Source organism: Sceloporus undulatus, chromosome 5, assembly GCF_019175285.1.
Source record: "Sceloporus undulatus isolate JIND9_A2432 ecotype Alabama chromosome 5, SceUnd_v1.1, whole genome shotgun sequence".
Classification (NCBI taxonomy): Eukaryota; Metazoa; Chordata; class Lepidosauria; order Squamata; family Phrynosomatidae; genus Sceloporus; species Sceloporus undulatus.
Genome location: NC_056526.1, coordinates 169428959 through 169455591, shown reverse-complemented (window position 1 = coordinate 169455591; position 26633 = coordinate 169428959). Strand labels below are relative to the sequence as shown.

The 26633-nt window shown below is 40.4% G+C and overlaps 1 protein-coding gene across 2 annotated transcripts in view; it reads right to left on the bottom strand.

Annotated features, from left to right (window-relative positions):
* The window catches only part of SLC39A8 (solute carrier family 39 member 8), a 42100-nt gene extending 15718 nt beyond the window's left edge, over positions 1 to 26382 (bottom strand). Inside the window, exons 1-5 of one of the 2 annotated variants that reach the window (XR_006104207.1) lie at positions 25776 to 26382; positions 14933 to 15098; positions 8080 to 8249; positions 5539 to 5661; positions 4078 to 4245 (exon numbers count right to left, since the gene is read on the bottom strand). Coding sequence is in view for 1 of the 2 variants with exons in the window: in XM_042469786.1 (XP_042325720.1) it covers positions 4078 to 4245; positions 5539 to 5661; positions 8080 to 8249; positions 14933 to 15098; positions 25776 to 26054 (906 nt within the window). In the remaining variant the exon portion in view is untranslated. The remainder of the gene's footprint in view (positions 1 to 4077; positions 4246 to 5538; positions 5662 to 8079; positions 8250 to 14932; positions 15099 to 25775) is intronic. The other variant, XM_042469786.1, reaches the window with a different exon arrangement.
* Between the last annotated feature and the right edge of the window lie 251 nt (positions 26383 to 26633).

The following is a 26633-nucleotide window of genomic DNA, read 5'->3' as shown; positions in this document are numbered from 1 at the left end:
CCTTTCATATTTAAATTCTTGATTAGCTACAAAGCCTGCTGGGAGGATTCAGATAACAGCAGTCATCATATGATGCTGAATTCAGATTTAGCCATACTCAGAATAGAACTTGAGTTAGTTTATGACAAAGAATGCAAGTCACTACTTATTTCTTTGTTATAGATGAATATGAAAAAATCAGTTTGCATTCCCAACTGGGCAATGTTATGAACGTTTTTGCATATTTTTTTAAAAAATGTATTTTGAAACTTTTAATGAAAAATTTTCACAAAAAGTATTTTGTACAAAACACTTATTTTTATGTAAAATATTATATTTCTCTGCAACACTGTGCAAAAATGAAACATTTTTGTAGAGACGTTCAAGCTACAAAATTGCCAGCCAAGTCTGCAAAATGATAATATCTTGACTGAGCAATGCTTCAATTGTTATAAAGTACTGTTTGCTGCTTCTACCGGAGCACAGTAATAGTAGAGTAATGGTAATGTGATAGAAGGAGTGAAACATTTTCCTGCACAAACTATGCATCCAACACACATTTGTCACTGTATGCCAACATCTGAATTATTCCAGAATTATTCCCCACAGCCTGCATTGTTCTATTTTACCATTCAGTTGAGAGTCAGTCATAAATGAGACAGCAAAAAGCCAAGTCCACTGGGAAAGGTTTGACTTGCATAATTATTCTGAACACATGTATATGCTTTTAATTTCTACTACATTTACTGATATACATAGTAAGGAAATCTTAACCTTTCTTAATGCTTATTTGTTTAGAAAAATAATTTGATTTATAAAGACCCAAGTGTGGCTGTTAAGAGTGTTGGATTGGGAAGGATTGGGAGATCTGTGTTGCTCTAGTTCTCAGTGAAGCATGACACTAATTGGTTAACCATGGGCCACTCACTCTCTCTCAGTCTTCCCTATTTCACAGGGCTGATGTGAAGATAAAGTGAAGAAGACGAAGAGAACCATGTATGCCCCTTTGAACACACTGGAGAAAATACAGAATGCACTCACCCTAACTTTACAGAGTTCCTGATAATTACTGAATACACAAGAAGAACATGAATACAGAATTTCCCAAAAGAAAGCAAACACATCCAAACTAATTTCAAAATGAATAACAAAACCTCTTTATAAAAGTCAAGCATGTGAGTGATACCATCTATGACACTGACTTTTCTTGAGAAGCAGGTTTGAAGAAACGTGACAGAAAGAGAGCACACGTAATTCAAATGAAGCAGCCAATTTCCCCATCAGACTTCAGCTGCTTTATTTTTAAGTTACATGTTCAGTCCAGGCCTCTTTTGAATTCTCTGAATTCCTGTAGGAATCTGATGGGATATAAAGTTTTGTACACTAAATAGTGATGCAAAACCTCTTATGATTTGTTAAGAGAAGAGCTGTACACTGTTCCTTTTCTTGTTATTAAACTCTAGTCTTCCTGACTAGCCACCTACACTGTATAAGCAGGACAAGAGGTGCTGAAGTTTGCAGTTTTGACTATTAGTCAATTGAATTAAAGGATACCTGACAAATCCAAGGGATTGACAGGGACCAGAACAAACAATTCAGGCACCTAAAGGGGAGAGTACACCTACACTCCCAAAAGATAAATATAATTGTTACACTATTAGGATTAGCCAGGACTCAACCTGAGAGATCAATGCATTGGTGCCCTTGTGATTTCATTCAAGATACTGTTCTCTGCTGTCCCAGAATGGCTCCAGATAGCAGGCGGCCTCCTGATTACTCCTGAGTGGACAGATATATATATGTTTCTAGGCATAGCTTTGCATTTACCATGGCCCCAAGACCAGCCGAGTGCTCACTGCTTTAACATTACTACCATGTCCCCTCTGCAGAGATCAAATGAAGCCTAAAGGTTTGCATGTCCTGCCTCTTCCAGGTGTTAGCTCCTCAACCCCACCCCGAAATTGTTAGTATGACTCCCTATTATGTCTGCACCAGCCTCCTTATTCAGTAAATTACTCTCTTGCCTGCCTTTTCTCTAACTTTGGTCTATATCTGTAGAAAAATGAGAAAGTCAGCTGGACTCTACCAGTGTACATTTCAGGATTCCTTTTAATTTAACTTTCTGTTATATGTATTTTATAAAAATCCATGTAAGTTTTTTTTAAGAATCACAGAATGAAAAATATTCTAACTTCATCATCTTTTCCACTAAACCTCATTTCCTATTTGTATGTGGTTTTGTGTGAAAAGATCGTTGTGCCACCTCAGGATACTGCTGAATGTATAGAACAGACTTTTATTTTAGTTCCATGAATATATTGCCTCAGATGCTCTGGCTATAAATCCCAACCCATTACTAAACCTCATACCTTTCAAATGACTCAGTGTTGGAAAGAGGCTTGGTTTCAACTTAATTTTTAAGTAGTTTCTCTGAGGAGAAACAGACTAGAATGAACAAAGAACATGTCAATGCATATTTTGTCACAAATGCCTATGTGCAGAAGTTATTGTTCAACTATGGACATAGAACTGATAGTCCAGAGAAAAGAAACTGTTTATTTCATAGGATTTGAATGGAACACTGAAATATTTTTCTTCTATTATAATTCTGCCTATTGACCAAAAAAAGTCACATATGAAGTAGGCCTTCATTCAGTGGCTACTAGATGCTACTGCAGTATTTGTAAAGCAGCAAAGCTATTTTTATTCAACAAAGTTCAATGTTATCCATCCAGTGCTTATATCAACAGATGAAGCCACATAGGAAGAGGTAGAACTGGGCGATTTTGTGTAGAACAGAAACGGTTGCATGCAAAAACTTTCCATCTTTGAAATTCTATACACAAACAGATCTTTCAAAATCAGATTAAACACTCCCTGTAGCAAAAGATCAAAAACTATCTAAAGCATCTTCTTCCAGCCTGGTAGCCTCCAGAAGCACTAAGATGCAATTTTCAGAACTCCCCAACAACAGAGGGTTCCAGTTCAGAAGCCTGGAGAAGGGTGGATTAATGTCAGACTCACATTACTTGCTTGAGTTGTATACAGTGGTACCCCGGGATACGAAATACCCAGGTTACGAAATTTCCGGGATACGAAAAAATCCCATAGGAAATAATTGTTCCGGGTTACGAATGTTTTTTCGGGTTACGAAAAAATTTTTGGTGCTTTTTTCGGCTTTTTCGCACGAAATCGCGACTTTTCCCCATTAGCGCCTATGGCATTTCGGCTTGCGAATGCTTTTCGGGTTACGAAAGCGGCGGCGGAACGAATTAATTTCGTAACCCGAGGCACCACTGTACCTACATTTTTTAAAATGTATGCCTGAATCATATTGGGAAAGATCCAGACCTAGCCATACAAAGTCTATAGGGTTTCAGTTAGTCATGTCTAAAGGTCTCTCCAAGTGTTCTCCTGAATGTGAGGGACAATAAATGGATGGGGGGCATACATATGCATGTAAGCCCAATGGCCGTGTAGCCCCATTCACCAAGTGTAATAAAAGGCTGAATAGTTACAGAGCTCCTGCAGACCCAGTCACAAGATTTCTGTAACCCTGTTCCACTCAATGTGGTTACTAAGCCCTTTGCAGAGCTTCAAGGCCAACACTCAAACCCTGTCAGGTATATAGGGACACTGGGGTCCTGGGCTTGCATATATGACCATGTCCTTACCACTCATTTAGCCCTCCAATGCAATGTGTCCTACAGATTTATTCTTCAGAGCACCACAGCTGGCTGCATATCAGTGTCAACTGCATGCTCGGGGATAATCTCAGGTTTGCTGGCACAGAATGTGTGGAAAGGCCATGCCTATGTATAGAGGAGATCAATACTTCAACACTTCATTTTACTAAGATGTCCAAAAGGACAGAACTTTGGAAACTATTAAAAACGAAGAGAACAGCAAATATCAGATTCTGACAACAGGCAAATTTAAATCTACAATTAGCATACAGCTGTTAGGAAATGTGCAACACTCCTGAAGAGCTCAACGACATGGTGAAAATTCATTTTAAAAATAAAATACTGCTTTAAAAAACAGATGAGAGCTGAAGCTCTCTGTTTTCATAAACTGGCAAGATTAGTTAATTCATACCTGTCCAGAGATCACACTGACGTTATCAAAATTCAAATTTCCATTGGCCTCAGCTATGGCTGGATTTGCGTAGCACATTGTTCCATTTGTGGGTTTGAAGGATTCAGCAGGAAGTGGAAGATTTGGGGGTGGTTTCAGTTCTTCAGGTTCAAAGTGGTTATGACCAGTCTAAGAAAAACCAAATGAAATAATGCAGGAAGCAGCATCCAAAAACATTTCAGAATGAGTATTCTATGCAAAATTTCTGGAGTAGCAGACAGAGATTTTTCACATCCTCTCCTACTTGATAAGGAGGTGCCAACATCTCAATTTTATTGCATTTCCCAATTTCAATTTCACTGATTTCTCCAGATCCCACCTGTATTTTCCTTCTGCCCTTATTTCATACCAGGTTATGAGACTTTGCTTTTGTGTGTGTGCAGGTAGAGGTTGTTGTTGTTGTTGTTGTTGTTGTTATTTATTTTATTTTTTGCATGGAAATTCAGGCATATTGTAGTACAGTTTCCCCACTGTATGTACTTTCAATGCACTTTTCTCAATTTAGTAAGCATTCTTCCCATTGACCAAAATGTGACTGCAAGCATTTTTCAGATATAGATGTTTATAGAGTTGTGTGCATTTATTTGCATATAAATCAAAAAGCAAAGGGAGGATCCTAATGACTGTAGCTTCCTCCTAGTGATGGGAAACCAAAAGCTATCTGCATACTTTTGTTAATAGTCTCACTGTCCACATACTAAATCAATTGTATTAAAAGTAGTAAATAAAAAAGTATTTTCCATCCCTGCTACTTGAAGTTTAATTTGAAATGTCAGGAGTTGAAATCTATGTGCAAAGTATGTGCTGTACCACTAAGACAAGGGTCTCTCTCCTTAAGTCTAAACAACATTCCCCTAGTTCACTACACTGCCTGTACAGGAGCAAATATGTGGACCTTATTTGTGTTCTACCATTCAGCTGTTTCCACATATATATGTTTCGGGCCAATGAGTTTATTCTAGTATAACTAAATTTGGACTCAGCCCAAATTATCCAGACATCACATTCACATATATATTTCCATATAAGTGAAAATTGTGTTAGTAATGTACTACTTTGATGTACTACTTTAATTGACTACTTCAAAATGTAATATGTACATAAATACTGTGAAGAATTGGGAAAAGTTGTTTTTTGTTAGATTCTTCTCTGCATGTTGGGCTTGAGGAGGAGATATCTATCATTTGCTCTTGATTTAAACCAGGGATTTAACTCTGGACCTTCATATAAAGTTTTGGCCTTTGGATAAGGGAATACAGGAGTTATAGTATCAATCATCTGGAAGTCTAAACCCACCCTGGTTTAAACCTAACAGCTTTTAGGCCTTAAATTCTAACCAGTTAACTAAATATATTGAACTCAAAAATCAAAAGTAGCCAAAATATGAACATTTTTGATCTTTCAAGCCTGTTACCTACTTACATGGCTGTAGGTCTTCAGTATCATTTTAAGAACTCTTTCCACAAAGAAGAGGATATAGAATCCACCAAACACACCAACTGCTTTTTCAATATAGTTGTCTATTTTGGGATCAAATCCAAATGCCTAAGGAGAAAATGGACAGTGAATGTAGGCCAGCCACAATGTATGCACTTTGTTAGAAAAACAATATGAAAGATATAGAAGCATTCATCTTTAAGTAAATCACTCTAATAAAATCTAATAAACATGTACACCCTGTTCCCCTTTTTTACAATCAAACGTAAGAGCCGTCATGGTATACCAGTCAGGTTATAACTGGAAAGATCCAGGTTCAAATCCCCCATTCAGCCATGAAAATCCCAAAGAGTCCTTGGGCCAGTCACTACTTCACAACCTGATCTGACAGGATTGTTGTGAGGATAAAAATGGGCAGAGGTGAAAACCATGTATGTGATCTGAGCTCTTTGGGGGAGGAAGAGAAAGAATATAGTAAATGAATGAATAGTTACAATAATAATTTTGTACAAGAGAGTCTGCATGCTCTCTATCTGCATCACTACTGTTCCACATTCAAGAACTTAAAAGGAGTCATGCTGAATCAAGCCAAGGGCCTATCCAGTACAGAACATGATTCACACATTGGCCAATAAGTTGTCTGTGAAAACCTGCCAGTAGAACATAGGAATAATGTCCTACATTCCCTAGCAACTGATATGCAAAGATGTAATGAATACTTGCATTTTTTTTAATTTATCATTTTCAGTAGGAGCAGATGCTTTGGTACATCACGACTTATTTTTTAAAAAGGTCAATCTCTGCAAGATATCAGGACTTTTCTCAAAAATTTTAATCCTTCACAAATATTACATTTTGGGGACAAATGTTTTTGTGAAACAATTAAGTTTTGTACAACAACCAAAAAATCGAATCGTTTACCACACTTTTTTTTTACAAAAAGCATTATACAAATGAAATTTCACCAACCAAATCGCAAAATGGAAAAGATAATCAAAAAATATGCAAAATCTCATAAACTTCACCCATAAGAGTGAACAGTTTCAAAATTCTTTGTTCTTGCACATGAGAACAAACTAAGCAAAGATGTACATCTCTAAGAGCCATATTGCCTCTGCTTCTTTGTTTGTTTGATTGGTTAAAATGTTTATTTATTACAGTGGTCCCTCCACATTCACTGGGGTTAAGAGCAGTGGCATACCTGCCCAGGGTGTCACCTGGTGCAGGGAGGCAGAGCTTCTGGGGGGAACATCTTCTAGGCAGGACTTCTTGGGGCATGGTCATGTGAAAAAAGCTATGTGGACTGTGGAAACAGCTGCCTGCCCAAGCCAGAGACCCCTCCCCTGAAGCCCAGAGACACCCCCTGAGGCCCATGAAAAAGGCCACGTGGCCAGGAGAATCAACCACACAGTTGGGGAAGTGCTGTGCAGGACGGGGAAGCAGATGCATGGCTGGGGAAACAGCTACCTGCCTGGGTCAGAAACCTCTCCCCCAAGGACAGAAGACCCCCTTCAAGACCCTTGGAAGCAGTCACATGGCCAGGAGAAGCACCTGTGGGGTGGGAAAGCAGTCGACCACCTGGGCCAGAGACCTCCTAAGGCCTGGGAAAAACAGCCGCACAACCGGGAAAACAAATGCCCACCCAGGCAGGAGACTCCCCCCTCGAGGCCCAGAGCAGCACACACACAAGCCTAAGTGCAGACTGCACCCCCCCCCCGGGACACTTCTGGTTAGGAGCGAAGGACCCCTGTGAATGTGGGAAAAACACAAATAAGAGAACGCTATTCTTTTTACCTAAGAGAATACCTCTCTTGGAATGTCCAGGTCCTCCAAAGCAACATTTGCAAGATGTTGATCACAGAATCATGCTGGAGGAGCTACAAGTGCCTAGAGAAGTGTTTTATCTAGGAACTCCTAGGTTCTTTGGCACAACTTTATGGTCACCTTCTGTCAGAGTTGCGCTGGAGGACCAAGAGATTCCTAGGGAGAACATATTAAACAAAACTGCAAATAATCAAATCTGCAAAAGTCAAAGCTACAAATGTGGAGGGCCAACTGTATTATTTATTTAAATGTCCTGACTTTTATTGTGAGATCTCATGATGGCATACCATTAAAATGATATAAACTATTTAAAGCAATTCCAGATAAAGATAAGAGAACTGTATTTTGTGAGACATTGAGCCCTCTCTGTCAGAGAGCTCTGGTGCCACATGGCACTGAGCCTTGGTAGTTGAAGTGGGGTCAAACTAGATTATTTCTGCAGTGAGGATGCTGCTGAAAAGACAGAAATGTTTATGCCAAATGGATATCCAAGGGGAAAGCATTCCATTAACATGCCATTTCCTATGTTCCTGCAGGATGTATCATTCCTGTACAGAGACTCACCAGCAAATCTTACTTCTCAAACACATATATCTAGGGCGAGATTCCTTCAAGTATATAGAGAGAGGCACTCCAGCTGCAATCCAGAAAAGCAACTTTTCTGATCTCTGTTTCCTCCTACTTCGGTTATTTCTTTCTTACCTCTGGTATAAGTTGAAAAATTGCATTGGAGAAGAGGGTTCCAATGGCCAAACCCACAAAGTATGTTAAAATCTTAGGGAAATAGTCCTTCTTCAGAAGAGGAGTTAAAACCAAGCCAAGAAGTGCAGCAAAGTTGATTATGGTCACTGCAAGAAAACCAAAGCCCCACACTGTAAAGAAAGAAAAGCACAATTAAATATTAGCAATGTTCAAAAAGAAGAGTACTCTTTGATGGAACATTTGAAAACAAATTGGTCTCACAGCTAAAATACTTATATACCTGGTTGCAGAACCAGAGATATCAGGAAGTAAAATTTCAGAAAGTCATAAATCAGAAACCAGATTAAGAAAATGCTGTTTGTGTCTATAATTCTTGAATGTGCTGACTGGTAGGAGGGGGAAAACCCAAAAAAACTCTTTGGTTGCACTGTAACTAGATTTCTTGAGGCAATTTTAACTTATAAAGCAGAGGAGAGTGTCAATATTATCTGCTAAGCTGCACAAGAAACATATTATATGATGCTAAAGGGATTAAACTTTTACATTTGTAACTAGAATGTGTTCATATTTCCTACCATATAATCTAAGAGCAGCACATCATACCCCAAATGAAAATATAAAGCATCATCTTTTTACCATGTATCTCACATTGTTCCACATTTCCTAAGAGCTAAATTTGTCTAAGGACAATGTAAAGCAGTTCAATTTTAGCAGAACTGTGAACAAGGCAGTACATAATTCTAGTGCTCTTGTTCAGGGGAACTGCGCTGTTAGAATTCTCTGGCAGAAAATTGTAAAATACCTTAGCAAATTACAAATCATAGGATTCTGTTAGATGGACACTCTGCAGTTAAAGTTATATCAAACTGAAGTAACTGTATAGCGTAGATGGTGGCAGAACCCAGAAGCTGAGAACCAGCCTGAACATGATGTTTCTACAAAATTTGCCCCTATGTGTTGAGTCTTCTTTAATCATCTATAGAGATATGAATGTGGAAGAGGGAGATTTTGAAGAAAAAAGGTTCCCCCCCCCAAAGCCCATTTTCAGAAAAATTAGAAAAACTGAACTGAGGGAAAATGCATTTTGGAATATTTTCCTTTAGAATAATGAATAAAATGTTTACGGTCTTGATATTTTTACTCTCCCAAATTTATTTATTAAAACTGTTTAACAGAAAATCTTTTATGTAAGACAATGTATGATATGTAATCATAGCAATTCCCAATCTTCGTATATTCTCGTCAGTTTATTTTTTATAGAAAAGAATGCTTTAATGTCTGTTTGACACAACAGATTCTAGAAAACTAGAGAAAATAAAATTTTATTTTATTAATGTAGATGATTTCTTCTGTTTTTAATGTTGTTTTTTGCTTGCTCCTAATAAAGTGGCAAAACCAAGCAGGTTCCTTACCATTCAAAACCCTGTACTTCCAGCTATAACAATAAAAAAAAAATTGTAGCTACCATGTGACTGAACTGTACTTTTAATAAACCAGACATGATGATTTTATGTATTATTGAATCATATTACATGTTTAACACATTTTATGTTCCTAAAATAAAGTGGTTTTCAATCTATAAAGCATAAAAGACAAAAACTGGAAAATATCCAATAGAATCCACAGGAAAAGTGAGACACACATAATCTGCAAAGGATGCCAGTATCACATCTTCCCAAAAATTCTGGCATCGTGTTCAGTATTTAAGATGCTGTAAATCAGATGAGTGGGAAGGAATAGATGCATCCTCAGTCAGCATTCAGCTCTCCAGTGTCTCAGAGCTCCTTCAGGTGTTGCAACTGCCTGGGTTCTACAGTGAGGTGCAAGTCGAATCTGGAGATGAACTATAGTTCTTACAACTACAGAACTCCGCTGTCACAGCTATACTGGATGCTGAAGGCTCTCAGCCTCTGGTTTTGTTTTGTTTTTTCCAAAAAATGGGAGAAAATTTCTCTAGGAATTCAAATATTTCCAGAAATACTAGAGTTCTAATCATTATCAGTTGCTTAATTTGCCAGGAAAGACTAAATCAGGTCACAATGGAAATCACACTTCCCATGCAATGTAAGCAAAGCCCCATTTCCTATCACAAATGTCAGGTGCAAGGCAAAGCAATTCCAATTAGGACTACAGTGGAGGAAAAGGTTTAAAGTCCCCTTACCACCATCCTAGTACACCCTCACCCACCCACTGTCCTTATCCCTGGTAGTTAAGAAAGTCCACTATGTAAGGGCAAACTATAGAAAATATCACGTCTGGTTTGTCCCTGAGAAAGGTTAAAATGGAAAAATCAGTCATGTCATGTGATACAACAGAAAAGAGAAAAAGAAAACAATGTAGAAATGACAAACTGAGAGCCTAATCTGAAGGCCTACAACCTGTAATACTGCGATACTAGATCAAACCTTCTCAATAACTGACTTTTGGTGCATCTAGCAGGGTGAAAGGGATGGAATGAGAGGCCATAAGGAAGGTGTGCATGTTTCTTTATGTGTCTTCTCACTTGCTTGGGCAGGGGGAAGCAGATGGGATGGGTGTCCCCTTTCTCCCTTCTCCCACCCACATCCCTTCCTCCCCAACTAAGCAAGTGAGTGAGTGAATGAGCAAGCAAACTGACTGACCTGACCAGTTCAGGTACCTTTTTTGTGTGTTAAATATGGTGTGGGACCTAAAGATATTCATGGTTTTTCCATTTCTGCAGGGGTCTTGTGTTTCTTGGTAGTAGTGTTGTGCCTTCAAGTCGTTACCAACTTATGGCAACTCTAAGGCAAATGTATCATGGGATGGTCTTGGCAAGATTTGTTCAGAAGGGGTTTGCCATCACTTTCCCCTGACGCTGAGAGAATGTAACTTGCCCAAGGTCAACCAGTGGGTTCCATGGCTGAGCTGGGAATCAAACCCTGGTCTCCAGAGTCTTAGTCCAACATTCAAACCACTATGCCATTGTGGGGTCCCCAAAATTTGAGGGCTCACTGTGTATATGCAATATAATCTAAATCATTAAAACCATTTAAAGTTCATTAAAAGAAAGGATATAAAAAGTCAACAAAACAGTACAGCATTAAAGTGCTTGTCTAAAGGGAAGCAAATGTGTAAACATTTTCAAGCAAAGCTTTATAAGCACTTCCTCGTTGACTCTAGCACGTAATGTCAGGCATCAGTATTAAAACAAGCAAATGAAAAACTTGACAGAAGGCTTCAGTAAATCTCTTAATAAATGTGATCCTAATAATTATGACAGATTATAGTTTTGAAGAGGCTTTGAGGGTATACAGTAGCACTGTCCTTTCTTACGTACATATACATCCATGTAATATGTGCCATCTGAGCAATACAATCAGATTGTTCAGGGACAAGAAAAAAACTACATCAGCACAGGCTATCACTATAATTACAAGTCTTAAACCTATAAACCAGAGTTGGGGAGATGCATTGACCTCCTGCATGTGAGCTGTCCCCATTTTTACTCCATGCCTTTGAAAGTCTGAGGTCCAGATAGTTACCTCCTGCTTGAAAAGATGTCCTATTCAGTCCTTTTCAAAAAGTGAACACACACCCCCTTCAAAACACCCCCAAATCAGGTTGAATGGTTCATAGCACACAGAGAAGTTTTTGAGGAACTATAGCCCATTTGGGGCAAAATATGAGATACACACACACCCAATTTGGATGGGGGCAGAGAGACCTGCTCTGTGCTACTTGTGGCACATGGGCAAACCTTTCCCAATATATAAAATATAAGAAGGTATAAGGTATAAATAATAATAATAATAATAATAATAATAATAATAATAATAATAATAATAATAATATAAAATATAAGAAGGCTAGTATTCATGAACAGAGCCACACTGAAAACTTTAAACAATGATATGAATACTTATCAAGCTGGAAGGTTCCCCTGGAAAGTCATTACCTACAGATTCATATCACTGCAAAGTTAGATCGTAATCTTAATGGAAATCCATGTGAATGTACATCATGAGGAAAGGGCCAGCATGCCCTGGGATTCATTAGAGTTCAGCAAGCCTCAACAAATCAGGTACAGCAACATCATGTTACTAGCCTGTATTCCTGTTGTTACTTGCCTTTACCTCATATGAGAGTGACATCAGCTTCATACACCAGATCATGAGGAGACTATGGAAGCTGTATCCCAAAACATCTAGAGAACCAAAGGTACCCCACCCTGATCACGATCATTAATCACTCCTGTATTCAAAATTGGTACTTGTATAAATAAACAGTTGTATATTTTGGTTCTAATTAATTCCTAATACGTAAGTATTTAGTAGCAGCTATTATGCATTAATTAATATAGAATAAAATGTAGTGGGTACACATCATTATCATAACTACTGTAGTTATGTTTCTATTCTATCTTTCAGAATATTCAGAAAAGCTGAATCCTATACAACTCAAAGTCCGTATCATACAAAAGTTAAAATATGATTAAACTATCAATATAATTAAAAGCAGTTGAGAGTATGTCCATTAAATCAACAACAAATAGAGACAATACAGCATATTATTGAAGTCTCTTTCCTTGTGAGCAATTAGTTCTCAAAGTCCTGCTGAAACAAAACAAAACAAAACTCTTCACCAGCTTAAGAAGGATAGGAAGTAGACTATAGGCTGAGGAGGTAGGACGACTTGACCAAGGTGAAAACCCAGTGGGTTTCTAAAATGTATGGATAGGATGCGAATCCTGGTCTTCCTGAGTCCTAGTCCAGCACTCAAGGCTCTGCTCCATGCTCACTCTCTGGTATCATAATATCTGATATTTTATTCCAAGGCTGCATCCACACTGCAGAATCAATGAAGTTTGACACCACTTTAACTAATATGACTCAATGCTATGGAATTCTGGGATTTGTAGTTTTATGAGCTAATTAGCCTTCTTTGTTCAATAGCTCAGGAGCCACAACAAACTACAAATCCCAAGATTCCTGAGGATGAAGCCATAACAATTGAACACAGTGGCAGAATGCATTAATTCTATGATGTGGTAGCAGCATGTCTAACCTCTCTAGAAAAGGAAGTACAGAGCCAGGAACATAACAACAGTTACAATAGGTATGAGGGAATTTTGACCATTCATATTTACAGACTTTACTTCAACATTCCCATAATCCTTTACCTGTCAGCATTATATTCTAAAACATAGAGAGCAAAAGTTTTCTAGCTTTATTGTAAGAATCTATCCTATGGAAAGTTCTATAGGGATGGTGCCAGTTGTGTTGTTTAGTCAGTTGGCCCTCCATATCCATGGTTTCTGCACCGATGGATTCAACTGTCCATGGCTTGACAATATTCCAAAACGAAAATTCCAAAAAGCAAACCTTGATTTTGCCATTTTATAAAAGGGACACCATTTACTATGCCATTGTACATACTGGAACTTGAGCATCTATGGATTTTGGTATCTATGGGGGCTCCAGATACCAAGGGCTCACTGTAAACTAGGATACGTATCAAGTCAGCATATAAGAGATTTCTTCTAGGCTGTTTATTTTGTAACTTTTTACCCTTCCAAACAGGGACATAAAATTAAACTTTGTTTTATTTTTTATTTTTTTATTATTTCATTTAGAGACTATGTTTAGAGACTAGGCCTCAACATTTTTGAAGCAACATTTCCATCTCTGCTTCAAAAACGTTTTTCATTTTTGATATGATTTCACTGTAACCTATGACATTTTGTGTAGCAATACTATTTGTACCACTGAAAACCACTGCATGGATGAAGTGAGGAGATCATGAAGCAATAATGGATGCACAGAAACTGCTATTTCAACAATGTTAGATTATGCTGCTGTATGTATGTATACAAGATATGTGCTACTACTCTTGAGTAGTAGCAAGGCCCATTTTAGATGTGGTCCATGTTTGGCTATGGTCAATGTTGTCAAAGCCAGTGTGGTGTAATGGTCTGAGTGTTGGACTACAACTCTGGAGACCAGAGTTTGTATCCCCTTCCAGTCAGGAAAACCCACTAGGTGACCTTAAACAAGTCACATACTGTAGCCTCAGAGGGAAGCGAAGCCAAACCGTCTCTCAACAAATCTTGCCAAGAAAATCCAACGGCACATTCATCTTAGGATCGCAATAAGTTGGAAATGACTTGAAGGCACACAGCAATGACACTCTAGTGTAGAGTCATATGAGGCAAATGTCTCCCATGTTCACCCATGTTGTGAGAAACTCATGCTAGGCACTGGTTCTCATTCATCTGCCAGATGCTCAAATAGCCACTGCAGCACTTCTCCCATAACCTGATGCCCTGCTACATGGAGAAGTTTGCCTCATCTGTGCAACTGTATTTAGCAACTAGATGCTGGATGTTGCTGGATCAGCAGTCACTGTGGCTGCTTCATGTTCCTATAAAGAAACTGAGTCTCTCTTCTCTTTGAAGAGACAGAGTACATGATTTGCTTGCAAAAGGTCCCAGGTTGAATCCCTGACGTCTTCAGTTAAAAGGGTTAAGTAGCAAGTGATGTGAAAGGTCATACCTAGAAAGCCATAGCCATTTAGGGCAGACAATAATTGACTAATAGGTTTTACTGACCCAAGAGCTTAGAGAATTTCTTCTTTTTTCAGCTTCATTTCCCAGATCTCTCAGCCAGCACAGAATGCTGATTGGCAGATTCTGGAAAAAGCAGGCTAAAACAGTAATTTTTCCAAACTCTGGCTCCTTGGATATAAAATAGTTTCATATGTTCCTGCATCCATGCAACAAAACTCAGAAATTAAAGTGGGTAGCCCACAACCAAACCACCCCACTATTGGGGCACCAATATATCTAACAATGCAGAATTAATTTCATGCCTACAGCAGAGTAAATAAACAATACCTTCTGTGGGAGTAGGTTTTAAGTTGCCTTTGGATGTAGATTTTTCACAAGGGTGAAAAATCAGCTGTTGCAAGACAGCAGGACATATTGTGGAGAAGCTGGATGCTGTCACCTTGGTGCTGTTTGACATGCCATGCACAGAAAAGATGTCTTCAGCTGACATACACTGCAACAGAATGGGAAATTTGAGTTAATCTGAGAAAAGAAATGGAGATGCCATTTGTGAGATCAAACAATGCAGAAATCTGGTTACAGAACATTGTGATACTTCAGTTTTCAAAGCAGACTTAAAATATTTTGATATTTAGATAAACTACAAAGCTCTTTGGAAATCTATGAGCCTGAACAGATAGGCCAAAATAAAGCTGCTTTGGGTCACTTTGGAAGTGAGATGTTTAAATGATGCATGCAGGGACATAGCTAGGATTTTAGGAAGGGGGGAGGTCCAGACTAAGTGCCACCATTATAATGGGGCTTGAGTGCAGCGGCGCAGCAGCACACACCATTCATTTTTCTCATGGAAGGGGGGGTCCGGACCCCAAGAAACCCCCCCCTTGGCTACGTCCCTGATGCATGCATCCTAAGAGGGCAGAAGCTGCACCAAAGCCATGCTCCAGTCCTGTTTCTCCAAACCTCACCTATATTCCCATCCAAATGCACTTTATTCATATCACCATACTGTACAATTGTCCCAGTTTGCCAGGGACAGTTCTAATGAATCCTATGTTATCCCACTTTTCAGATGCCTTTAAAATATCCCAGTTTCTTTCATCATCCCCACTTTCCCGCTGTCTTCAGCTTACTTCAACTGCTGCAAACAGAGGTGAAGTGAAAGAGCAGTCTGTATTCAATTAATTTAGCAGAGATGAGGGGCTGGAATCGGCAAGTGCAAACTGCTGCAGCCTCTCCTAACTTGTGTATTCTTCCTCATTAATACTTTTGCAATACTGTGATGTTACCTGGCACACATGTACTCATTTAGTATCTGCTGTGATTTGGTTCCAGGACCCCCCCTCCATGGATACCAAAATTTGTGGATGCTCATGACCTATTATGTACAGTGGTGTAGGAGTCCTGATAGCGCAGTGGTTAAATGCCTGTACTGCAGCCATTCACTCAAAACCACAAGGTTGTGAGTTCAAGACCAGCAAAAGGGCCCAAGCTCGACTCAGCTTGCATCCTTCCGAGGTCGCTAAAATGAGTACCCAGACTGTTGGGGGCAAATTAGCTTACTTGCTAATTAGCTTACTTGCTGTTCACCGCTATGATCTTTGGAATAGCGGTATATAAATAAAACAAATTATTATTATTATTATTATTATTATTATTATTATTAAATGGTGTTCCTTATATAAAATAGCAAAATCAAGGTTTGCTTTTTGGAATTTCTATCTTTTTGGAAAATTTTCCATCCATGGTTGAATTTGTGGATAAAGAATCCATGCACGTGGAAGGCCAACTGTATATCATGTTGCAAATCTTTCTTCTTGCATGAAAACGCATATGGATTTTCCATACACATATTCAATAAAATATGCATTCATTTCTACACAGATATGCATTTCTGTAGACATTTTAAATCAATGGTGGGCAAAGAGCAGCCCCAACATGCAGCTTTCCCCAGGACTGGTTTTGCCTCCAGGACTTACTAGGCTTCAGGGGGGGAAATTAAATGTTTAAATTAAAATGTATGCATGACTTTGCACATACAAGACAGACTGCAAATCTCACTAAAGTTTGAATTTCTGATAATGGATATTCATTGTCTTACAAGCCTCAGAAGCTGTAAAATGTTTAACTTTGGGAAGGATTCTGAAATTTCCAAAATTCTTTTCCATGTCTAGCTAACCTACAATCAAAAAGATTACAAATAAAGAAAATAAGAAGTGAGGCGCTGTACTGAAACATTTACTTTCATAAAAATTCAAATGTTTACCAGAACTGATCACAAAAAGGTAAGGCTGGAATCCTGAGCCGTTACTGTCAATAAGCCTTTTGAGCTTTTCATTTTCCTGGAGATGGAGTTTCATTGAAACACTGATGAAGAAATATATTTCTTCATCAGTGTTATTAATAGGAAGTCAGATATACTACTCTTGGTGGTTTTTATTCTGAAACCTCAATATATGTATTATTATGAATTCCCTAAATATAGTTAAGTAATTTTAAAGCTTCAAGAAATAATTATTTAATTTTCAAAATATGTTGTGCTTATTACTCTGTGTGCTGATTACTCTGCATATTGTAAGATTTGTGGAAATTCACATATGTACTGCAGCCACTGAAGAAGACCATCGGTCGAAACGTGTCTGGCTGGAAATAATGGTGGATATGAACCATAGTACACTAAAGGATTTTATTCCCCACCAAGTTTCTCATCGCAGGCAATTGTCTTCCAAAGGACTTTTCTGATATTTGAGACTGATTACAACATTCCCAGAGACTACAGGACCTGAGTTCTTCTGTTGTATATTCTTTGGACAGCACAACTTCAATATTATTTGGTTCATTTGAGAGTTTTTAATAATATTTTTAAACACTATAGTTTTTTGTAGATTTTTCGGGCTATGTGGCCATGTTCTATAAGAGTTTATTCCTGACGTTTTGCCAGCATCTGTGGCTGGCATCGTCAGAGAATGCTAACCTGGAAGAGAGTGGGTATACACACACACACACACACACACACACACACATATATATATATATATATACTGTGTGACCCTCGGTGAGAAAACACTATTTTCATAGACCGAGTTACATTTTATATTTTATATATATTTTATAAGGCTAACTTTTTTTCTTTCCTTATTTAATTGTATATCATACAGTTAGCCCTCCATATCCATAGATTCTTTATCTGTGTATTTAATCATCCACGGCTTGAAAATATTGGGGGGGAAATACAAACTCCTAGAACCAAACCATTGCCATTTTACATAAGGGACACCATTTAACTATGTCTTTGTATTTAATGAGTCTTGAGCATCCATGATTTTGGTATCCATGGAGGGTTCTGGAACCAAATTCCAATGATCATCAAGGGCCCACTGTATTAATAGTCAAATCAATTTACTCTTGAACTACAATCCTCTGTAGTCCTATTTTTTCAGCTGCTTTTAAATTATACCAGTTACAGTATGTCTCACCTTCTCTCAACTTATCTCAACTGCTGCAAGTGGCTTAAAGAACAAAAATAATTTGCATTCAATTAACTCATCAGAAAGGATATTCTGGCTCTCTGTTCCTCTCCTCACTTCTGAGTTAACTGAGTAAAATTTGAAGCAATTGATTTTGTAGCAGTTGCAACATCTAAAGTAAGAATTGAAATGGATAACAAAGGGGAAATGTGGAAGGAGGAGAGAGAAACTGGGTCATTTTAAAAGCAACTGTAAAACCAGGAAAGTAGAGGATTAATAAGTATTGTACCTGGCAAATGGTGGGTATGAATGAGATCTGAGGAGTCCCTTTGTTTTTGCTGAACACAAACATAGAGTATTTGCATACAAACCAAATGTATTTGTAGTGATGCAGAAGTCTCACAATTTGGAAGCTAAGTACGGTCAAACCTGGTTAATATTTGGATGGGAGACTGCCCATGAATACCAGGTGATTTAGATTATAATTCAGAGGAAGGAACTGGCAAAACCACTTGGGTATTCCTTGCCTAAGAAAACCCCATGAAAAATTTATGATATTGCCATAGGTTGAGAGGTGACTTGAAGTTACATACATACACTGAAGACATAAGGTGGTTCAACCAGTGGTCATATATGCATGTTTGAATTACTGTATCTAATAACTATTTGTGGGGGGGGGGTTGTATTATATATTTCCACACAACATTTCATAATATGCCTGCTATGACATTTGTCATCCAACCTACCATCTGTTGTTTCCTACACTTTTTAAATAACAAGTACAGTAAATGCCTTGCATATAAAGTATTGTGAGATGAATCAGTGTTCAAAAATAAAGATACTATCATTTGCCATGGCACTGCATTTCAAAAAAGTCTAAAATAAAGTGGGGTAGTTCTTCAGAGAACTACAAAGAGAAAAAACATGTAATGAGCAAAGATAGACAGTGTAGTGTTGTGGTTTGAGAATTGGGCTCTGGAATAATAGAATCATAGAATAGTAGAGTTGGAAGAGACCACTAGGGCCATCCAGTCCAACCCCCTGCCATGCAGGAAATCCAAATCAAAGCATCCCTGACAGATGGCCATCCAGCCTCTGTTTAAAGACCTCCAAGGAAGGAGACTCTATCACCCTCCGAGGGAGTGCATTCCACTGTCGAACAGCCCTTACTGTCAGGAAGTTCCTCCTAATGTTCAGGTGGAATCTCTTTTCCTGTAGCTTGCATCCATTGTTCCGGGTCCTGTTCTCTGGAGCAGCAGAAAACAAGCTTGCTCCCTCTTCAATATGACATCCCTTCAAATATTTAAACAGGGCTATGATATCACCTCTTAACCTTCTTTTCTCCAGGCTAAACATCCCCAGCTCCCTAAGTCGTTCCTCATAGGGCATGGTTTCCAGACCCTTCACCATTTTTGTCACCCTCCTTTGGACACGCTCCAGTTTCTCAATGTCCTTTCTGAATTGTGGCGCCCAGAACTGGACACAATATTCTAGGTGGGGCCTGACCAGAGCAGAATACAGTGGCACTATTACTTCTCTTGATCTAGACACTATACTTCTATTGATGCAGCCTAAAATAGCATTGGCCTTTTTAGCTGCTGCATCACACTGTTCACTCATGTTCAACTTGTGGTCTACTTGGACTCCTAGATCCCTTTCACACTTAGTTTCATTCAGCCAGGTGTCACCCATCCTATATCTGTGCATTTTATTTTTCCGCCCTAAGTGCAATACTTTACATTTCTCCGTGTTGAATTTCATTTTGTTAGCTTTGGCCCAGCTTTCTAGTCTATTCAGGTCATTTTGAATCTTGATCCTGTACTCTGGAGACCAGGTTTGCATCCCTATTCAGCCATAGACACCCACTGGCTGGCCTTCAACAAGTCACAGGAAGACAAATGCAAACACTTTGTGGACAAGTCTTGCCAAGAACACCCCCACCAAATGGTTGGGTTGCCATAAGTCAGAAACAACTTGAAGGCACACAGCAACAACAACAGAGCATAAGAAAAGTGCACATATTTACAAAAGCAATGAACCTATAATCCTAAACACATTTACCTAGGATTAAACATCACTGAGTTCAACAGGACCTACTTTTGAGTAGACATGTGCAAGACTGCATGAAATAACACAAAAAGTAAACTGTCTTTGTTCAACTTGAATTCCAGAACAAATACTTTACTGTATAGGAGGTTATCTCAGTATATAAAATAATGCCTTTTCTATCACAAGAGAAAATGAGATGGGGTTAATTAATATTCAGTCCCTTGCAGAAGTTAAAGGGTGTGTGAACTTTTCCACATTTTACAACTTGACACTGAAATTAATTTAGGACCAAAACACACTGGAGAAATAATCCAGTTTGAGACCACTTTAACTGCCCTGGCTCGATGCAAGGGAATTCTGGGAAATGTAGTTTTGTGAGACAGTTAGCTTTCTCTGTTAGAGAACCACCACAAACTACAGTTCAGTGTGTTTTGGCCCTTAGTTAGCATTGATACCACTTAATGTATACAAAATACTCAATACTGTGCTAAATAGGTAAACAAAAAGAAACTGGCACGAGATCTTCCGTGTGTAACCCTCGTGCATTTTCCTATCATTTCTTCCATCTTTTTTATTACTACAGAACAGGGATGGAAACCATACTACCCTCCAAATGTTGTTGGACTACAAATGTCAAAAGTCCTAGCCAGTTTACCTAGTGGTGAGAAATGTTGGAAGTTTCCGTCCAACAACATCTGGAGGGCTGCACAATTCCCACCCCTGCTATAGAAAATCCAGTAAGGAGAGGAAGAAAGAATAAAAGAACAACACTTTTCAACTGGCAATGCTAGGTAGGAGCCATGCATCTGGAATTATCCCTAACCACAAATGTGTCAAACAATGTGGCCTTGACACTAACACTGTATAGCAAGGGTGGGCAACTGTTCACCTCCAGAAGTAGGGGGATTTCAATTCCCATAAGCACTCACCGACACAGCCAATGATAGGGATGCTAAGAGTTTTATGTCTCTCAAAATGTAGACCACAGGGCCATAGCTCAGCTGTACTCTATAAACTTGAGCCAGATCCACGCCTACAAAGTTTCATCCAGCCGGGTTTCTGCAATACAGAAATTACTGGCAGCCTCATCCAAATGTCACCATGGCCAGAAATAGCAGGACACAGATCTGCAAACAAATATACTACTGTATAAGTGATCCAATGGGCTGTCTGTTTGAACTGAATATATTGAATATTGTGTGGTATGTTTGCATGTGTTCCTTTCGGTAGCAAGCCCAGACAGTTGGATTCTGTGTCATCTAATATTAAAAACAGCCTTTCTTAAGTCAAAAGTATCTTTGGATGAAGTAGCCATCCATAGGCACTAGTGATTTTTGCAGGAAAATATACCCAGAAAGATGAGGCTTATAAAACATAAAGATATCAGCTATTCCCTGATTGGGATATTTTAACCACTACATGGGTTCTGGAATGTGAACATTTGAGCTAAGATTAGTATTCTTCCACAGACAAACTGAACTGTACTTTTTAGCTTTTTCTCCCCACAGGCAATTTCTAAAAATGTAATGTTGCAATCCTCTAACCTCTTACTTTAACCTAGGTCCCACCAAGGTTAATGGTGTATACTTTTGAGTTGAAAGCTGTAGGGTTATACTGTAAATCATATTTTCATCCCACGGGAGAAAAAGATGGATGAAAGACTACTACATTTGTTATGTCACAAGCTTTCATAGTATAGTCCATTTCTTCAGATGCATTAACTGTGTATACATCACAGCCACTGTATTATCACTGCTGTTCTGAAGAACTACTATGCTTATTTTGCCCATATTAAAACAAATAGTAACAAATTGTTACTATCTGTACTTCTAGCATTTCATTTCTCTCTGAATCCACTACTTGTAATTCCTGAAGGAGGAGTGAAGATCAGAGGTAAGAACATTAACATCCTAAAATATGCAGATGACAACATATTACTACCAGAAAACAAAAAAGACTTGGAACAATTACTACAGATCACTGCAACGCCCCCCCCCCCCTTTTCACTCCGGATTGGGGCCAGGGCAGCTTCACCAGCAGCCCTGTGGCCCCAATCCGGAGTTTTTCCAGGCCATGGAGAAGCGACAAAATGTCGCTTCCCCATGGTGCAATAAAGGGGTGTCCTTAGAGCTTCATGCCCCCGGACACCCGGACAGCCAGAGCCATGGGAGAAAGGGGCTGCCTGGCATTGTTTCTCCTTGGCATTGTTCCCGCAGCTGTTTGGTTGCCGCAGGAACGATGCACGTGGTGAAAAGGAGCTCCGTTTTGGGGATCCTTTTTGCACTGCTGATAGGGCGCCATAGGTGCCTCCAACGGCACGGTGACATCTCTTCTGCACCTCGACGTTTGGTCAGGGTGCACAAGTGATGTCATGTATGTCTGCCCCATGTAGATGGGGCCGCACGTCCATGCCGCCGCCACCACAAACTTGGACACAAGATGGACGATACATCAAGCTCACTCCACTGCTATGATTTTATATAGCCAGTGTCAACATCCTTCCTTCATTCCACTCATTCCCCACCAAGGTCGCTGCTGTTTTACCCCATTTCCATGTCCAGAGTACAAAATATACATTTCCAAACCCTCTCTGCACAGTCCCTAACTTTGTTTTTATGTGCCTTCAAGACACATAATGAAGGGAATGCTGTGGATATAGTATATCTTGATTTCAGTAAGGCCTTTGACAAGGTTCCCCATGACATTCTTGCAAACAAGCCAGTAAAATTTGGGCTAGACAAGGTAACTGTTACATGGATTTGTAATTGGTTGACTGGCCGAACCCAAAGGGTGCTCAACAATGGCTTCTTTTCATCCTGGAAAGAAGTAACCAGTGGGGTCCCACAGGGCTCTGTCCTGGGCCCAGTGCTATTCAACATCTTTATCAATGGCTTGGAGGACAAAATTGGGGGCATACTTATCAAATTTGCAGATGACACCAAATTAGGTTGCATGAAACTACGTGTGAAAAGGATCTAGGAGTCCAAGCAGACCACAAGTTGAACATGAGTCAACAGTGCGATGCAGCCACTAAAAAGGCCAATGCAATTTTAGGCTGCATCAATAAAAGTATAGTGTCTAGATCAAGGGAGGTAATAATGCCACTCTATTCTGCATTGGTCAGAACCCACCATGGCACCCCAATTTAACTATGAGGAAAGGCTCAGGGAGCTGGGGATGTTTAGCCTGGAGAAGAGAAGGTTAAGGAGGTGACATGACAGCCCTGTTTAAATATTTGAAGGGATGTCATATTGAGGAGGGAGCAAGCTTGTTTTCTGCTGCTCCAGAGACTAGGACCTGGAACAATGGATGCAAGCTACAGCAAAAGAGTTTCCATCTCAACATTAGGAAGGACTTCCTGAATTCCTTCAGAGTGTAGTGGAGTCTCCCTCCCTGGAGCTCTTTAAGCAGATGCTGGATGGCCATCTGTCAGGTATGCATTGATTGAGACTTCTTGCATGGCAGGGGGTTGGACTGGATGACCCTTGTGGTCTCTTCCAACTCTATAATTCTATCGTTATAGTGGCCAACCCATAAGATTTTAAGAAGAGTGCTGCTGGATCATGCCATAGGCCTACATGATCCAGGATTCTGTTTCCCACACCAGGGTACCAGACACCTCTGTGGAGCTCAGGAGTAGTACATGAGGATAAATGATCTTAGATATGTTTGTATTATTTCAAATCATTTGTTTATCACTTCTCAGCCCTTCGGGTTACCTGGGGTGGTATACATGGAGAAAGAAAAATCAAAACACTAAATACATGACTGAAACACATTTCATAGCAAATGATAAAGCTCCTTATTGAAATAGTTCTGAAATCACAGAAAAAAACAGCCAGAACAGCCTCTCCTAATGTTAAGGACCAAAGGCCAACAGGAGAAAAAATTAGCTGCCTACGGGAAACTCAGAAGAGAAGAAGCCAGCCTGACCTCCTTTGAGAGGGAATTCCCCAGTCAAAGCATTGCTCCAGAAAAAGACATATTGCATGTACCCACCAGCCTAGCCTCCGGGAATATTAAATTTTGGTCAAACTTTTTGTGGAGGAAGTAGACTTTTGATATTCTGGCTCCAAGCCATTTTGGTTGTAGGTACAAGTTCTTAAAATAGGAAGAAGAGAATGAGGAGGGTTTTTTTTTCCCTTTTTTTGCAATTTGCACTCAATCCAAGATCCCTTCTTCTCTTGGAAGCTAAACAAGGTCAGGCTCTCTTCAGCCTGGCCTACCTAATAAGGATGTTGTTGTGAGGATAAAATGCCAAAAAGGAAAGCTGTGTATGCCAGCTGAGCTCAGTGTGGAGAACAGGAGATGGACATTTAACTCACAAATATCTAAATAAATTACACAGTGACTCATGGAAGACACATCCCAGCAAAAATGGAGCAATCCTATGCTCCTTAGAAAGCCAGCTGATGCAAGAAGCTCCAAGTATCAGAGCTGGAGGCTGAAACCAGGGGCAGAAGTTGGGAAAGTTACTTGAAAGCATCATTCATTATGGCCAGTGGAAGCTATAATGCACTGCCAATGGAGTCATCCACCACTATCACTCCACCACATCATTTATACAGAGAGGTCCCAGTTTGACCAGTGCAAAAACACTCTGCAACTCCTCACAGATGAAAACTGGGACCCAAGTGGCCAAGCAACATCAGAGTGTTATCAAGACAGTGAATGCAATAATGAGGCAGAACACACAGCCTATGGGAGGCTGCCCAAGTTTGCTTCTGCTTGACTCTACAGTTGGTCCTCCACATTTGTAGCCTTGACTTTTGTGGAGTTGATTAAAGGTAAACTGGGGATCTCTAAGTCCTCCTGCACAACTCTGCCAGAAGTGGACCACAAAGATGTGCTGAAAAACCTAGAGGTTCCTAGAGAAAACGCTTCTCTGGGCATTTGTAGGTCCTCCAGAATGATTCTATGATCAACGTCTGGCAGATGTTGACCACAGAGTTGCACAGGAGGCCCTGGAGATTCCATGGGTAAAAGTAGTGGGTTTTTTATTTGCAGTTGGGATCCTTCACCCCTAAACCCAGCCAATGTGGAGGGAGCACTGTAGAGGGAAGGGCAAGATTCTGCCCCCTCCTCTTCTCTCTCCAGTGATGAGTTCATTCAAGGCAAACTACTTTATCAGTTTATAAGAAGGGGAGACAAACTGGGACACTTTAAAAGCAGCTGAAAAAGTGAGATGACAGAGGATTAATAGGGGACTGTCACAAGGGAGTATCACTGCCAAACTGGGACAGTTGGGACAGGTATCCTGATGCTGTCATCGCCCCCCCCCCTTTTTTTTTTTATGGCTGTTTTCCTAACTTTGGATGGAAAGGAAAAAATCCGCAAAGAACCAATGCAGAAGGATTATAACTCAAAAACGCCTCCATAAAAACTCAAGCCTGAGGCAAAGCACCTGCGAGCTGAAAACCTGGAAGTGTCCGTTAAAACATTGGCTCTTGGTCTTTGGTCCTTGGGATGTTGTGAACTTCAGCTCCCAGAAGCAGTCGGCAGAAGGCTGCATCCACACTGGAGAAATAACCCGGTTTGGCACCGCTTGAACGCTTTTCTAGCTCAAGGCTCTGGGCCCCACAACAAACTCCAACTCTTAGACTTCCATAGCCTCTACAAGTGCCTTGGTTCTGCAGTGCGGAGGCCCTCTCGCTCACCTGGTTGTAGCGCAGGGAGCCCAGCTGCCCCGGGGCCAAGGAGGCCGCCTCCTCCTGCAGCCGGGCTCCGGCTCCCATGGCCTGAAGCAGTCGCTGGAGCCCTGCGGCCGAGAGGCTCCGGTTGTCTCCGAAGAGGGCCAGGACATCTCCGGAGAAGAGGGACTCCTCCTGGGCCGCCGAGGCCAGGGCGCCCGCTCCCAAAGCCCCGAAGGCGGCGGCGGCGGCGCTGGCCAGGAGCAGCAGGCTCCCGGAGGAGAAGAAGGCAGAGGCAACCGGCATCCCTCCTCTTCCTCGGGTCCTCCTTCGGAGGCTCTGTCTGAGTGGCGGCCGAAGGCGAGCCAAGGCAAGGGCGCAAGGGAGCCACCTCCCGGCTCCTCCTTGGCCAAGCTCCCTCTCTCTCTCCCGCAGCGCCTCCTCAGCGCGCCCTTCTTCCCTCCCAGGCCCAGGGCACTCCTTCCCCCCCTAAGCACCCCTTGGAGACCTCTGAGAAGCCCAGGAGCCCCTCAGGGCATGGGGGGAGAAGGCAGCGCCCCAAGTGGAGCCCTTCTTCTTGGAGGGAAAACGGGGCCAGGGGTGTGGAGGGAGAAGGAAGGGAGACCCGGCTGAGGAGGAGAAGGCCAGGGAGGCATTGCCAAGGCATTGCCAAGGCTCCCACTTCTTCCCGGAGAGGCCTTCTCCTCCACCTCAAGAAATAAGTGCTTAGGTTAAGAAGTGATTCCCAAAGTTTGGTCTCGCCTACAGTGGCCTCCCTCCCAGGGCGGTCCTAAGAAATAATAATAATAATAATAATAATAATAATAATAATAATAATAATTTTATTTATATCCTGCCTCTCCCTACAGATCAAGGCGGGTGACA